The sequence below is a fragment of the Anomalospiza imberbis genome, chromosome 27 (assembly GCF_031753505.1).
Source record: "Anomalospiza imberbis isolate Cuckoo-Finch-1a 21T00152 chromosome 27, ASM3175350v1, whole genome shotgun sequence".
In the NCBI taxonomy this organism is placed as follows: domain Eukaryota; kingdom Metazoa; phylum Chordata; class Aves; order Passeriformes; family Viduidae; genus Anomalospiza; species Anomalospiza imberbis.
This window is the reverse complement of record NC_089707.1, coordinates 4209779-4224750: the sequence shown is the minus strand read 5'-3', so window position 1 is coordinate 4224750 and position 14972 is coordinate 4209779. Positions and strand designations below refer to the sequence as shown.

The following is a 14972-nucleotide window of genomic DNA, read 5'->3' as shown; positions in this document are numbered from 1 at the left end:
GGCGGAGGACAGCCGCCCGCCAGGACCCAAGAACACGCGGAACCCCTTATGAGGCCGCGGCTCTCCGGCGGACTCTGGGCTGGGTTGTACAACAGCCGTGGGCCGATCTGTTGACAGACAGCTGGATCAGCCAATAACAGGCAAGGATTGGGGAGGCCGCGGCTCGCTGCGCCAATGAGCGGCGGAGGGGGCGGGGCCACACCCGGAAGCGGCGAGGGGCGCGGGGGCAGCACCGGCAGCACCGGCGATCGGGAGAAGCCGCAGCGATGTCGGAACGGAAAGTGCTGAACGTGAGTTGGAGAGGAATCCCCGCCAAAGGGGCCGGGGGAGGGTTCCCCGAGGGCGCTGGGGCGGTCCCGGTTGGTTCGGGAGTCGCTCCCGGGATCACTGAGGCTGGCAGAGCCGAGATCGAGTCCCAGCTGTGCCCGGTGCCCGCCTCGCCACCGGGCCAGGGCACTGAGTGCCCGTCCTTGGACGCCTTGGACGCCTCCAGGGATGTGGGCTCCTGGGCAGCGCACTGCCGGGTTTAACAAGCCTTTCCAAGCAGGAATTGTCCCGGGATCCGCTTGAAGCCTCCGCTGAGGCCGTTTCCTCCCATCCTGTCGCTGTTCCCGGGCAGCAGAGCCCGAGCCCCCCCTGGCTGCAGCCTCCTGCCGGAGCTGTGGCGACTGAGAAGATTCCCGGTGCTCCAGAATTCCCAGATCTGCTCTCTGTCCATAGAAATATTCCCAAAACATCTCTCTCTGTCCATAGAAACATTCCCAAATCTCTCTCTCTGTCCATAGAAATATTCCCAAATCTTCTCTCTCTGTCCATAGAAATATTCCCAAATCTTCTCTCTGTCCATAGAAATATTCCCAAATCTTCTCTCTCTCTCCATAGAAACATTCCCAAACCTTCTCTCTCCATAGAAATAGTCCCAGAATTCCCAAATCTTGTCTCTCTCCATAGAAATATTCCCAAATCTGCTCTCTCTCCATAGAAACATTCCCAAACCTTCTCTCTCCATAGAAATATTACCCCCCGGACTTCGATCCGGCCAAGATCCCGAAGCTGAAGCTCCCGAAGGACCGGCAGTACGTGGTGAGGCTCATGGCCCCCTTCAACATGAGGTGAGAGCAGCTCTGGAGCCGTGGGGTCACTCCTGGAATAACGGGGTCACTCCTGGAATAACGGGGTCACTCATGGAGCAGTGGGGTCACTCATGGATTAATGGGAACACTCCTGGGACCGTGGGGTCACTCATGGATTAATGGGATCACTCATGGAACCATTGGATCGCTCATGGAATAATGGGGTCACTCCTGGGACCATGGGATCACTCCTGGAATTGTGGGATCACTCATGGATTAATGGGAACGCTCCTGGGACCGTGGGGTCACTCATGGAATCATGGGATCACTCATGGAACCATTGGATCACTCCTGGAATAATGGGGTCACTCCTGGGACCATGGGATCACTCATGGAACCATTGGATCGCTCATGGGACCGTGGGATCACTCATGGAATAATGGGGTCACTCATAGATTAATGGGATCACTCATGGAGCAGTGGGATCACTCCTGGGACATTGGGATCTCTCATGGAACAGTGGGATCACTCATGGGACCATGGGATCACTCATGGAACTGTGGGATCACTCCTGGAACAGTGGGATCACTCCTGGAACAGTGGGATCACTCATGGAATAATGGGATCACTCCTGGAACTGTGGGGTCACTCATGGGACCGTGGGATCACTCCTGGAATCATGGGGTCACTCATAGATTAATGGGATCACTCATGGAGCAGTGGGATAACTCCTGGAATAATGGGATCACTCATAAATTAATGGGATCACTCCTGGAACAGTGGGATCACTCCTGGAACTGTGGGATCACTCATGGAATAATGGGATCACTCATGGAATGATGGGATCACTCCTGGGACCGTGGGATCACTCCTGGGACCGTGGGATCACTCATAGACTGATGGGATCGCTCATGGGACCGTGGGATCACTCCTGGGATGGGTTGGGTGGGTTGGAGGGGTCTCAAAGCCCCCCCAGCGCCACGGGCAGGGACACTGCACTGTCCCAGGCTGCTCCAGCGTGGGCTGGAACACGCGGGGGCAGCTGAAGGAAGGAGGATCCTCCTCAGGAGGTCCAGATGCTGTTGGCTCCAGGCTCCAGGTGTTGCCTCTGGTGGCTCCAGGTGCCCTTTCCGGGCAGGGAAGGGGGTGAGGGAGGGCAGGAGGTGCTGGGGGTGGGGGTGGTTTCCTTCCAGGACCCCACAGGAAGGATGGAGAGAGACCAGTGACAAGGGACAGGGGGACAGGACGCAGGGAATGGCTTCCCACTGCCAGAGGGCAGGGACGGGTGGGATTTTGGGATGGAATTCCTGCCTTGGAGGCTGGGATGGAATTCCCAGAGCAGCTGTGGCTGCCCCTGGATCCCTGGCAGTGCCCAAGGCCAGGCTGGAGCAGCCTGGGACCCTGGGAGGTGTCCCTGCCATGGCAGGGCTGGCACTGGCTGGGATTTAAGATCCCTTCCAACCCAAACCAATCCACGATTCCCCAACTTTGGGCTTGGTCGCCCCGCTAAATTTCCAAAAGCATAAACCAACCTGACACAAGAAGCCACCTGGGCTGTTGCTGGTGTTCATCCCCTGCTTTTCTGACGTGCCCTGGGCGTTTTCCCTCCCCCTTGGCCAGGTGCAAGACGTGTGGGGAGTACATCTACAAGGGCAAGAAGTTCAACGCCCGCAAGGAGACGGTGCAGAACGAGGCCTACCTGGGGCTGCCCATCTTCCGCTTCTACATCAAGTGCACACGCTGCCTGGCTGAGATCACCTTCAAGGTCAGCCTGGCCACACAATCCCAGCCTCTCCCTGCCTCGGAGGAGCTTGGGGTGGATCCCAGGGAGCGGCTGGAGCTGTGCCGTGGAGATGAGGGAAAGGTTTTTCCCCCCCGCCCCAGGGTGGTGGGGTGTTGAATTCCTCCAGGGAATGGGCATGGCTGCCAGAGCTCCAGGAGCCTTTGGAGAATGGGGTTGGTGGGGTTGTCCCATTCAGAGGCAGGAGGTGATGGTCCCTCCCAGCTCAGGGTGTTCCATGATGTCCCTGTTGCTGTTGGACATGACATGATTGCACAGAGCTTTGGTGAGTTCAAGAGAGAAAAAAGAGCCAGTTTTATTTCTGACTTTGCAATATATAGAGTTCCAAAAGTGGCAGTGGATTGGAGGGTGAAACTGCCACCTCTCCAACCACACTGGTCAAACCAACAGTCCAACAATTCTCCCACAAAGAAGAATGCAAAACAATCATTATTTACATGGACAGTGTGTGAGAACTCCAGTAGAAATATGTAAATATTATCGAAAGACTAAAGAAGTTTTGTGAGAACTTTAAAGCTTTCAAAAAACTATAAAAGAACACTTAACACTTTTAAAAATCAGGGTGACAATTCCCTGACACTCCTGCCCAGCAAATGCTGATGTAGTTTTGGTTCACTAATTTGAGATTTTCTGGGTAATGTATTAAAGAGCGTGGTGGGTTTGGAAAACCCACAACACAGCTGAGTCTCAGGGTGGGTTTCTGGCTGGATCAGCCCCTTCCCGTGGCAGTTTTGTTGATGGAATTGGGGGCTGTGTGGCTCTGGAGGTGGCTGTGGGCTGGCTGGAGCGGGATCTCCACCCACCGTGGTTTTCCTGCTGTTCCCCCCTCAGACAGACCCCGAGAACACGGATTACACCATGGAGCACGGCGCCACGAGGAACTTCCAGGCAGAGAAGCTCCTGGAGGAGGAGGAGAAGAGGATGCAGAAGGAGAGGGAAGAGGAGGAGCTCAACAATCCCATGAAGGTACAAGGACTGCAGGAAAACCTCTCCCACTCTGCCTGACTCTCCCCAGCCACAGCAGTGACTTTGTAGCCATTCAGACTTTCCTGTCCTACCCAAAAATGAGGATGAGGAGGGTCCTCTTGTGCTTCATCCAGCATGGGGAGGTGTTGGAGGCTCCTGTCAGGCTCTGCTGCCTCAAATATCCCAACTTATCCCACCCAGGTCCTGGAGAACCGAACCAAGGACTCCAAGCTGGAGATGGAGGTTCTGGAGAACCTGCAGGAGCTGAAGGAGCTCAACCAGCGCCAGGCCAACGTGGATTTTGAGGCCATGCTGAAGCAGTACAAGGAGCTGGAGGAGGAGCAGAGGCGCAAGGAGCAGGAGGAGGACGAGCAGGAGATGAAGTGAGCGGGCTGGAAGGGCTGGGAGTGGGATGAGCCAGGCTGGGCCTGGGCTGTGCTGAGAGAGGGGGGTGACTTACCAGGATTTGGGGGGGTGGGAGGAGATCCCAGCCTGTCCTGGCAAAGTGTTCAGGGAGAAGGAGTGGAAGGCCCTTCCAAGCCAACCAGGCTGGGATCCTGTGGGATCTGGGCTGCTGGGGGGGGGGTCCAGTTCCCTGGGAAGGGCCCTCACATGGGCCCAGTTTCTGCTCTGGGGTGAAGCTCCAGATCCCAGTGCTCCCACCCCTCAGGATGGAACCTGATCCTAGAGAAGCCCCTGGGAAGGGGCATCCCGAGGCTCAGCTGCTGGCCCCAGCTCCCCTGGAGCAAGCAGGGCCTGGCAGTGGAATGGATCCAGCTCCAACACTCCTCTGTCCCAGCAGGGCCATGCTGGAACAGGCCCAGAACCGCCGGCTCCTGGTGGATTCCGACTCTGACGAGGAACCAGCAAAACCCCGCCCCAATCCCACAAAAACCCAGACAAAACCCACGGACATCCTGCAGGAGGTGAGAGAGGCGCAGCCTGCCCAGCCCTTCCCCAGCCCCGGCGCTCTGTCCTGGAGCTGTGTGTGCCCATTGTGTCCCTGCTCTGGGTGACCCCGGGCTCGTGTCACGCCTGAGCAGCTCCCAAAGGCCGTGTCCCTGTGCACTGGGCTGAGAGGAGCCAGGGATCACTTGGGGAATTCAGGCTGTGCCTGGTGACAAAGGCAGGGATGGAGCTGTCCCCATCCTCCCTTCTTCGGGAAGAATGAGCTCTGCTGGGCTCTGCTGCTGCTTCAGGCTGGGCCGGCCTCTCCCTGGGCTCTGCTTTGGATTCAGGCAGAACAAAAGAGCTCCCAGAGCCCGGCCTGGAGGGAGGGATTATCCCAACAAACAGCCCTGCCCTCTCCCCCTGTCATTCCCTGCCCCAGGGCCCCTTGTCTGCTGGGCTGGATCAAAGCTGCCGTGCCTGGGGTTAATCCCAGCCGTGGTCCCTGGCCTGGCACTAATCCCTGTGCTCAGGGCACTCAGGTTCCATGGCTGGACCACCTGCAGGCACCCGGGGCTGCCAGCGCTGCTCAGTGGCCTTGAAAGGAGCTGATAAAACAGAGAGAAAACAACTTTTACCCAGGCAGGGAGGGATAGGACACGGGGGAATGGTCTGGAACTGAGGCAGGGGAGGCTTGGATTGGATTTAATGAGACTTTGGAATAGATTGCCCAGAGAAGCTGTGGCTGGAAGTGTCCAAGGTCAGGTTGGACAGGGCTTGGAGCAACCTGGGCTAGTGAAAGGTGGGACTGGATGGGCTTTAAGGTCCTTCCAAGCCAAACCATCCTGGGATTGTTCTCTCTGCCTCCTCAGCATCCCAGGGCCATCCCGAGGCTGGGTTTAGGTCTCTGGCAGTGGGACATGGATCTCCAGGGGCAGCTTTGCAGATCCACATCCCTGTTTGTCCAGCACGTGCCATCTCTGCAGGGGCAGAGCTCCCCCTCAGGCCGCTCTCCTCGTGTCTCTGCTGGTTTTATCCCCAATCCCCCCACCTGCCCTCCAAGCTGGAGCCCCCTGACCCCGGCTGTGCCCCACAGGGCCCCCAGCCCCAGAGCAAGAAGCCGAGGACGGAGAGCTGGGAGCGCAGCGTGGGCAAGCTCAGCACCAAGGCTCAGCTGGCCGGGCTGGTGGCCCGCAGGAAGCAGAAGCCAGATCCTGCCCTGGATAACGGGATGGAAACCCGAGGCACCACGGCCAACACTGGTACCTGCCTCGGGCTGGGCCCTGGGGGGGCTCTGACAGCTCCTGAGTGGGATTTGGCTCCGTGCTCAGAGCCTGGGCTGGGGTCCCTGGTGGGGTGGTGTGAGAACAGGGGGTTGTCCCCATTTCCAGGAGCTTCCTAGTGAAGGTGAGGCTCCTTCCTGGCTCTTGGCTCTAGCCACGGCCTTGGGGACAGATTGGCAGGGCCAGGAGCTTCAAAACAGCAGATACAGCCCTGGGAACGTCAAAACAGCGAGATAGGGGTGGAACAGCAGGAGAACTGCCTTGGTTTGGGGCCTGGTGATAAATCCTGCCCAACTGCTGGAGCTGAGAAGCTTTAAGGAGCACAAAACAAGCTGGAAGGCTTTCCAGCACCTCAGTGAGCTGCCCAGCAAGCCAGGGGATCCATGGGTTTGGGGAAGGACATGGGGGATGGATTTGTTCTGGGCTGGTTGATCCTAAGCCTTTGGCTTAATGAGTCCCCCTGCCCTTGGGGGATCCCTGGGAAGGGACAGCTCTTGGAGGTGTCCCCTTTTCCCTTCCCCAGCCACCTGCTCCTGGCTGCTGTCCCAAGGATTGGGCTGGTGGGAGCCCAGAGCTGGCTCCTCTCTCCCTTTCCAGGCTCTGGAACCTCCCAGGAGGCTGTGGAGGGAGAAGGGAGGTCCCTGACCTTGGTGCTTCCTGCAGGGTGGAGGAGGGAGGCTCCAGCTGAGGGGTGCAGGAGCTCTTTATCCACCTGATTTATCCTCCCTGACCTCAGGGTCCATCCAGGGATGAGGCTCCACTCTCCAGCTGTGAGCAGTCAGCCAGGCTGGTGCTCCCACACCGGGAATTGCCCTGGGGAGGCTGGACCTGACCGGATTCTCTCCCTCCCTCCCTCCCTCCCTCCCTCCCTCCTCTTCCAGGCTCGCTTCCAGCAGCAGCAGCAGCAGCCACGTCCTCGCTGGGGTTGTTGGGAGCCTACTCGGACAGCGAGGACAGCGCCAGCGACTGAGGAGCCTGCGGGGCAGGGACAGAGCAGGGACAGGGCAGGGGCTGTCCCGGCTCCCTGCTGCTCCTGCAGCCCCACACCGAGCTGGAAGCACAGCCAGGGGCCCGGGGGATCCCGGCCGCCGCTGTTGCCCCATCCTGCCGTGCAGCAGCAGCACAGGGAAGGTGTTTTCCCTGCAGCAGGAATCCTGGGGGAAGTCCCAGCAGTGCCTGGTGTGTCCCAGCCCTGCTCCCAGGATGTCTTTGGAAGTGCCAGGGCTGGACAGGACTCTGGTGTGTCCATTCTGGGGGTGCCACTGCCCTCACCCCCCACCAGTGATCGTGCCCAGGTCGGGTTTAGGGTGCCCTGTTTCCCCCCAGCAGGGAGGGGACCTTGGAGCTGTCCTTCCCACCGGGGTGCAGGGGAAGGTGGGCACTCAGCCCCCCTCCTTCACTTCACTTCACCAGCACTGAAATTCTGTCCCGGGGTGTCTCAGATGCCACCTTTGCACACACCCAGGGGGCTCCTGCAGCCCCTCACTGCGGGGACAGGGCTGTCCTGCCACCACCAGCCCTCCCAGATGTCCCCTGGAGCTCGGGGACAAAGCCCTCCCCACCGTTCTGAGCCTGCTGGGCTCCAGCAGCCACAAGTCCGGAATAAATGGGATCTGGCAGAGCCAGATCAGAGCTTCATCCCAGACCTTCATCTTCCAGAGAGTGATTTGTACGTGGGCACTGTCGGATCCTGCCCCAGGGACCCCCCCAGTGCCCACCCACCCCGAGTGGGGCTCTCCTCACCCATGGCCATGAACTTCCCCCTCATCAATGCACCCACCTCTAATTGCTGAGCAGCCCCTGGCTAATTAACACCCTCACAGAGGGGCTGGTGTGGGGGGGCATCAGGGAGAGCTGGGCAGAAGGGCAGCCCCCCCCATCCCAATTAGCATTCTGTGCACATGCCTTAATTAGCCTCTTCAAATATTAATGCTGGCCACTGGGCTCAGCCCGGGGCTGGGGGGGCCTGAGGGGGTGGGGGTCTCCGGCCATGTCCTCCCACATGTGTCCCCCACACTCCCCAGCTGTCACCACCCCCCAGCACCAGGTGGGACCCCCGAGAGGGACCCCAAGAGGGACCTTTGTTCTGGGGACAGACAATGCCAGGAGGGGGCTCAGGGGGGCTCCCAACCTCCTGCCCCCAGTGTGGTGTCTGAGCCCCCCAAAACCGCGGGGCAGAGGGGGAGCAGAGCCCCCCGTGCCCGCCCCGATGAGCTCCCCGGGGTGGGTGATAGAGCTGGGGGGGCCCTTGTTCCCCAAAAAACCCACCAGCACCGTGGGGGGGGGGATCCCATCGCCGGGGTCTGGAGGTCCCGGTGACCCCCCCCCCCTTCTCCCGCTGTCACACGGGGAGGGGCCGCCCGGTGTCACTTGGGGGTCCCGGTGCCCCCCGGCACTCGGGGTGGGGGGGGTTAACCCCGCGGGGGTCCCGCCGTGTCGCCCTCGCTGTCCCTGCCGGTGTCCCCTCGGTGGTCTCACCCCCCGCCCCGTGCCGGTGCCCCCGGCGAGGCGGGCGCGGGGGGGGATCGGGGGCTCCGGTCCGCGCCGCGCGCGGCGGCGACACAAAGCGGCTCCGGCGGCGGCGGCGGCGGCGGCGGCGGCGGCGGCGGCGGCGGCGGGGGGGTCCCGGCGGGTCCCGGTGCCGCTGGGTCCCGGCCGTCCCGGCGGTCCCGGTACCGCTCCCCGCCATGGCCAAGTGGCTCCGGGAGTACCTGGGCCGGGGGGCCCGGCGCTCCCCCCCGCGCCCGCCCCAGCCCGACTACAGCGGTCCCGGGGGCCCCCCCGCCGCCGCCCCCGGAGCCGCGCTCCGCGGCCCCGCCGCCTCCCCGCGCCACCGCCTCGTGCGGGTGGGGGGCGCGGGGCCGGGGGGCGGCCCCCGCCGCCTGCAGCAGGTACGGGCGGGGGGCACCGGGAGGGCACCGGGGGGGCACCGGGGGCACCGGGCGGGAGCCGCAGCCAAGCGCAAAGAGCGGGGAGGGCGGCGGAGGGACTGGGGGGCGCAGGGGGGCAGCGGGTGGGGGCCTGGGGAAGGGGAGCGGGGGGCATCGGGGGCACCGGGAGCGGGAGGAGCGGGGGGGGGTCGGGCAGGTGTGAGTGGGGCAGCGGAGAGCGCGGGGGAGCGGCGGACGGGGGGGTCTGGGGACCGGAGGGGATGGGGGGAGATGGGGAACGGGGGTGGGGGCCGAGAGCGGCCGGGAATGAGGAGCGGGAGAACGGGGACGGGGAACCGGGGAGAGCCAAGGGGTCGGGGGGGCAGTGGGGCACCCAGGAAGGACCTGGGGTCACTGGGAGAGGGAACTGGGGGGCGGCGGGGGACGGTGGAGTCACTGGGAGAGGGGGAAGGGGACAGGGGTTGGGGGACAAAGGGACCAGGTGGGCGGGAGTGGGGACGGGGCTGGGGACACCCGTGTCGGGGATGTGGGAGCCCGAAGGGTCCCGTGAGGGCACCCAGGGACCGGGGGGCTGCGGGGGGGGCAGTGGGGGTCCCGTCCCACCCGGAGCCCCCCCCGCAGGGCCCAGGTGAGAGCGAGTACTCCGAGCCCTTCGAGGGGGAGCAGGACCCGGCGCCCGAGGGCGGCTGCGACGAGGAGGCCACAGGTGGGTGGTGACACCCCGGGCACCCCCAGCACCCCCGCGGGGGTCCCGGGCGCTTCCCACCGCCCCGTTCCCCATCCCCAGGGTGCCCGCGGCAGGGCGAGGGCCGGCGGGTGCGGCCGCGCCGGGGTCCCCAGCTCTACGACACCCCCTCCGAGGAGTGGGACACGGCCGGGGACGGCCCGGGGGGACCCCCGGCCCGCGAGAGCCGCCTCCCCCGCGACGACGAGCGCCCGGCAGACGAGTACGACCAGCCCTGGGAGTGGAAGAAGGATCACATCTCGCGGGCGTTCGCAGGTGACAGTCCCCGGGTGCCACCTCGGGGGAGCACAGCTCTCATGGGTGCCACTCCTTGTGGGGACCACCCCAGGGTCCCCCAGCCCTACATCCCGCAGCTTCCATGGGTATCAGTCCTAGCCCTCAGCATCCCCCAGCACCCTGGGGTCCCCTCAGTGTCCCCCGGTGCCCACAGCTCTCACCGCTGCCACCCCAACCCCCTGTGCCCTCCATGGGTACCCCCCCAGAGCACTCCTGGCCGCAGCAATGGGACACCACGGCAGGGCAGGGCCACCTCTGGGACATTCCTTTGTGGCACTGAGAGGAGCCGGCAGCAGCGGGCGGGGTGGGTGACACCCCTTTGTCCCCGCAGTGCAGTTTGAGAGCCCCGAGCGCTCCCCCAGCCTGTCCCGGCAGCTGCCGCGCTCCCCCCGGGCCCCCGGCGGCCCCCGGCCCGCCTGTCCCCCCAGCCCCAGGCACGTGGACACCTCGCTGCCCCTGGAGAAGCAGGCGTGAGTCTGGGGGCATCCCCTGGGGTGGCACCAGCATCCCGGTCACGCAGCGTGGCACGGGGACAAACCTGGGGAGGAGGAGGTCCCCACGGGTGGGTCCTTGTGGGGTCAAGGGTGTCCCATGGTGTGGCCCTTTGGCATGGATGGGTCCCCAGGGGGTGTGGAGGGCCCAATGTCCTGGGTGAATCCCCATGGGGTTGGGTGCCCCACAGGATCTTGGGTGCCCCATGGTGTGGTTGGATACCCCATGGCATGGTTTGGTCCCCCATGGTGTGTTGGTGTGCCCCATGGCGTGGTTGGGTGCCCCATGGTGTAGTTGGGTGCCCCATGGAGTGGTTGGGTGCCCCAAAGGATGGTTGGGTGCCCCATGGCATGGTTGGGTGCCCCATGGAGTGGTTGGGTGCCCCATAGGATGCTTGGATGCCCCATGGCCTGGTTGGATGCCCCATGGTGTAGTTGGGTGCCCCATGGCATGGTTGGGTGCCCCATAGGATGCTTGGATGCCCCATGGCCTGGTTGGGTGCCCCATGGTGTAGTTGGGTGCCCCATGGCGTGGTTGGGTGCCCCATGGTGTAGTTGGGTGCCCCAAAGGATGGTTGGGTGCCCCATGGATTGGTTGGGTCCCCCATGGTGTGTTGGTGTGCCGTATGGCGTGGTTGGGTGCCCCATGGCATACTTGGATCCCCCATGTAGTGTTGGTGTGCCCCATGGCATGCTTGGGTCCCCCATGGCATGCTTGGTGCCCCATGGCATGCTTGGGTCCCCCATGGCATGCTTGGGTCCCCCATGGCATGCTTGGTGCCCCATGGCATGCTTGGGTCCCCCATGGCATGCTTGGTGCCCCATGGCATGCTTGGGTCCCCCATGGCATGCTTGGGTGCCCCATGGCATGGTTGCCCCTCTGACTCTGTTGGGTGCCAACACCCCGACTGCCTCCATGACGTAGAAGGTGCCCCATGGCACAGGAGGTCCCCGTGGGCTGTGGGTGGCTCCCCAAGCCGCCCCGCGTTGCTGACGGGTCCGAGCAGCCGGGAGGGTCCCTCGTGGCACAGGGGGTGCCCGTGTGACCCCGCTGTGCCCAGGTGGTACCACGGCCCCATCGGGCGGGCGGGCGCCGAGACGCTGCTGGCGCTGTGCCGCGAGGGCAGCTTCCTGGTGCGGGACTGCGAGACCAGCCCCGATGACTACTCGCTGTCCCTCAGGTGAGCTGTCCCCCCACTGCCAGGGGGGGCGTGCCAGGCTGGCAGTGTGGGGTTGGATCAGGGTTGTGCCGGGTTTGGCTGTCCCAGCATCCGTGGGGATGTGCTGGCACGTCCCCATGCATGGGACAGGCTGGAGGTGACCCGAGATCCCTCAGCACCACCTGCCCCTGCTCTGGATGGGGTCCCTATCCCTGTCCTTATCCCCGCTGCTGTCCATATCTGTGCCCCAGTCTCCATCCCAGTCCTCATCCCAGTCCTCATCCCGAATCCCAGTCCCTCATCCCATTCCCATTCCCATCCCAGGTGTCCTCCACCCCATCCCCATCCCTATCCTTGTCCACCTCCCTGTCTGAACCTCCACCCTGCTCCTCATTCCTGTCCCCATCCTCATCCCATCCCATCCCATCCCATCCCATCCCATCCCATCCCATCCCATCCCATTCCATCCCATCCCATCCCATCCCATCCCCTCAGCTCTTATCCCATTGATCCCATCTGATTCCCATTCTCATCCCAATCCCAATCCCAATCCCAATCCCATTCCCCTCCCATCCCATGGATCCCATCCCATCCCCTCCCATCCCATCCCGGTTCCCGTGCCTCATTTCCCGTCCGTCCCGCAGGAGCAGCCAGGGTTTCGTGCACGTGAAGCTGACGCGGACCCGGGAGCAGCACTTCACGCTGGGCCGGGCCGGGGCCGCCTTCCCGTCGGTACCGGCGGCCGTGGGGCACTACACGGCCCGGGCACTGCCCGTGCGCGGTGCCCGCCACCTGTCCCTGCTCTACCCCGTGGCCGTGCAGCCCCTGTGAGCCCCCCGGGACCCCCGGCCGGGCCCCCCCGCCCCATTAAAGCCGCCGTGTCACATCGGGGTGGTGACGCTGTGGTGCCTCCGCGGGGGATTTGGGGACGGGCATTTGAGGGGCGGGGATTTGGGGAGGAGTTTTTGGGATGTGGATGCGGGGATTGGGGACAGGGATGGGGACAGAGATAGGGAACTGAAATGGGGACAGGGGGAAGAAAGGGATGGGGATGGGGACTGAAATGGGGAGAGGAATAGGGAGGGAATGGGAGCCTCTGGTGCATCTTGCTGCCCAACTCTGGTGTCCCTGGGGAAGGCAGGACAAGGTGGTGGCACTGCCACTGCTGTCCCACCCTGGTCTCACCACCGTGAAGGATCCCCAGTCCCCCCAGCCATGGGCACGGCACGGGGTGGCACTGCCTGGGGTCACCTACATGGTGAGGGGCTGGTGGCACTGCCCCCCCTTGCTTCCCACCGCCCAGCACAGCCCTTGTGTGCCGTGTGACACCAAGGAAGAGGCCAGGGGACAACAGAGTGTCTTCCCCTAAACGAGGGGTCCCAGGGGCCGCTGTCACCCCTCGGGCACAGTGACAACGAGCTGCCCACACATGGTGGCTGGCAGGGCACAGGATGGCACGGGGCGGGGGGGACAGAGAGGATGCTGAGCCGAGTGACAGGATGCTGCCAAACACCTTTTTTTGGGGGGTTTCCTGAGGAAGGGCAGAGCTGGGGGAGGGGGTGAGCCACAGCGGGCACTCTCAGGGCCGGGGGGGCAGGGAGGGGCCCCGTGCCCACTGCGGCTCCCACTGGTATGGGCTGATCTTCAGCTCGGGGGGTGGCAGCTTTGTGGGGTCCCGCGCCAAGAGGGACACCACGTTCAGGTAGATGGCCGTGTCAGAGGGGACAGCGCCTGTTGGGGGTCACTTCTGTCAGCCAGGACCCTCGGGGGACACACGGGGTGCCCTGGAGTGGGGGATGGTGATGGGGGGCGCGAGCAGGGGAGGTTTGGGGTCAGGGGAACATGGGGCAGGTGGGCATGGGGGCGTTTGGAGGGTGTGAGGAGAGGAGGGTGAGGGGTACTGGGGAGGGGAGTTTGGGGACAGGGTTACCTGGGCTCCTGTGACAGCAGCGGTGGGCGAGCAGTGCCATCCCCAGGAGGAGGGCGGTGCCCCCCAGGCCCCCCAGGAGCCCCCAGAGCAGCGCTGCAAGCACAGCCAGCCGGGGTCACCCACGGCCCCGGGGACACCGGACACGGGGGTGCCGGGGTGGAGGGCACAGCAGGGACAGCGGGGGCACAATCACCAGCCTGATGTCCTCCAAGAGCTGCTACCGTGAGGGGAGAGCAGTCAGAGATGTCCCTGTCCCTGTCCCTGTCCCTGTCCCTGTCCCTCCTCACTGTGGCCACCCAAAACCCCCCAGGAATCTCCCCTAAGGGACCCCACCCACCCTGCTGGTGACCCTCAGTGACCCCCCCAAGCCCCTCGGCGGTGCCACCTCCCCGGCCCCCCTGCCCCTCCCGCGCGGAGCCGTCCCGGGCAGTCCCGGGCAGTCCCGGGGGTGACGCGGAGCTCGGTGCCGTTGCCGGTGGCGGTGCCGTGCCGGGGGATCTCGAGGGTCACCCGGCAGAGGTAGCGCCCGCTGTCGTTGCCCTGCACCTGCGGGAGGCTGAGGGTGGCCCGGGGGGGGTGCCAGGCCAGCTGGGCCCCCGGGGCACGGCGGGGACAGGGGACCAGGGGCAGGGCGGTGCCAAAGCACAGGAGGGTGGCACAGAGCACCCCGAGCCCCCCGGCCCTCACCCACTCCATCCGCAGCAGGGCCTCGCTCTCGGCCACCTCCACCTGGCACTCCAGGGCTGCCGTGTCACCCGCGGTCACCTGCAGCTCGCCCGGGTCCTGGGTCACCCGCAGGGCGCCCGCTGTGGGGACAGCCCCGGGGTCACGGGGGGATGGATGGCACCCCCAACCCCGGCGGTCCCCCAGGACACCCGTGGGGTGGGGTGGGGTTGGGGGACAGGGACACTCCAGGCTCTCTGACCACACATCCCATCCTGTCCCCCACCACTGTCAGCTTCCTGTCCCCACTGACGCTGTCTGCCCCCCACCCTGTCCCCTCCCCATGTCCCCGCATCCATCCCCACCGGCTCCATCCTGCCACAGCCATGTCACCCACCGCTGTCCCCATGTCTGTCCCTCCCTCTGTGTCCTCAGCCCCTCTCTGGTCTCCCCCTCAGGACAGATGTCCCCTCCCGCCCCATCTGTCACACAGGGGCCAGCCCGAGCCCCGTGCCCCCCCAGTGTCCCCTGGGTGGCCTGTCCCCAACCCCACAGCGCAGCCACAGGGTCCCAGGCGCTGTCCCCCCAGCCAGCCTTGTCCCCCACTCACCTCCAAGGAGGGGGATGAGGACCCCGGGCCGCCACATCCCCCCCTCCGGGGCCAGCCCACTCCCCCCTCCGAGGGGCTGCGTCGTCTCCATGGGGCCCCACACTGTCCCTGTCCCCAAAGCACCGCTGTCCCCAAAGCCTCCTGGCCCTCCACAATGTCACCTGGGCCAGCCCACTGTGACATTGTGGCTTCCGG

General features: G+C 64.5%; 3 protein-coding genes across 7 annotated transcripts; 2 read left to right on the top strand and 1 right to left on the bottom strand.

Annotated features, from left to right (window-relative positions):
- The first annotated feature begins 145 nt into the window (after positions 1-145).
- YJU2 (YJU2 splicing factor homolog) lies at positions 146-7632 on the top strand. 5 transcript variants are annotated; one of them, XM_068174032.1, is made up of 8 exons: positions 146-290; positions 1012-1112; positions 2694-2838; positions 3706-3840; positions 4042-4223; positions 4643-4766; positions 5825-5990; positions 6893-7632. In XM_068174032.1, the coding sequence occupies exons 1-8, from the start codon at positions 267-269 to the stop codon at positions 6979-6981; spliced, it is 966 nt and encodes a 321-aa protein (XP_068030133.1). In that variant the 5' UTR covers positions 146-266; the 3' UTR covers positions 6982-7632. The 5 variants fall into 5 exon arrangements, with proteins under 5 accessions (XP_068030133.1, XP_068030138.1, XP_068030137.1 ...); XM_068174037.1 differs by having other exon boundaries at positions 147-290; positions 6914-7632; XM_068174036.1 differs by having other exon boundaries at positions 147-290; positions 6911-7632.
- Positions 7633-8674: 1042 nt separating this feature from the next.
- Positions 8675-12457, top strand: SHD (Src homology 2 domain containing transforming protein D). The gene is made up of 6 exons (XM_068174038.1): positions 8675-8902; positions 9524-9608; positions 9690-9902; positions 10255-10393; positions 11476-11595; positions 12219-12457. The coding sequence occupies exons 1-6, from the start codon at positions 8699-8701 to the stop codon at positions 12403-12405; spliced, it is 948 nt and encodes a 315-aa protein (XP_068030139.1). The 5' UTR covers positions 8675-8698; the 3' UTR covers positions 12406-12457.
- Positions 12458-13153: 696 nt separating this feature from the next.
- LOC137462894 (advanced glycosylation end product-specific receptor-like) lies at positions 13154-14902 on the bottom strand. The gene is made up of 4 exons (XM_068173714.1): positions 14778-14902; positions 13890-14310; positions 13505-13620; positions 13154-13305 (listed from the first exon to the last, which is right to left on the bottom strand). The coding sequence occupies exons 1-4, from the start codon at positions 14866-14868 to the stop codon at positions 13154-13156; spliced, it is 780 nt and encodes a 259-aa protein (XP_068029815.1). The 5' UTR covers positions 14869-14902.
- Positions 14903-14972: the final 70 nt, after the last annotated feature.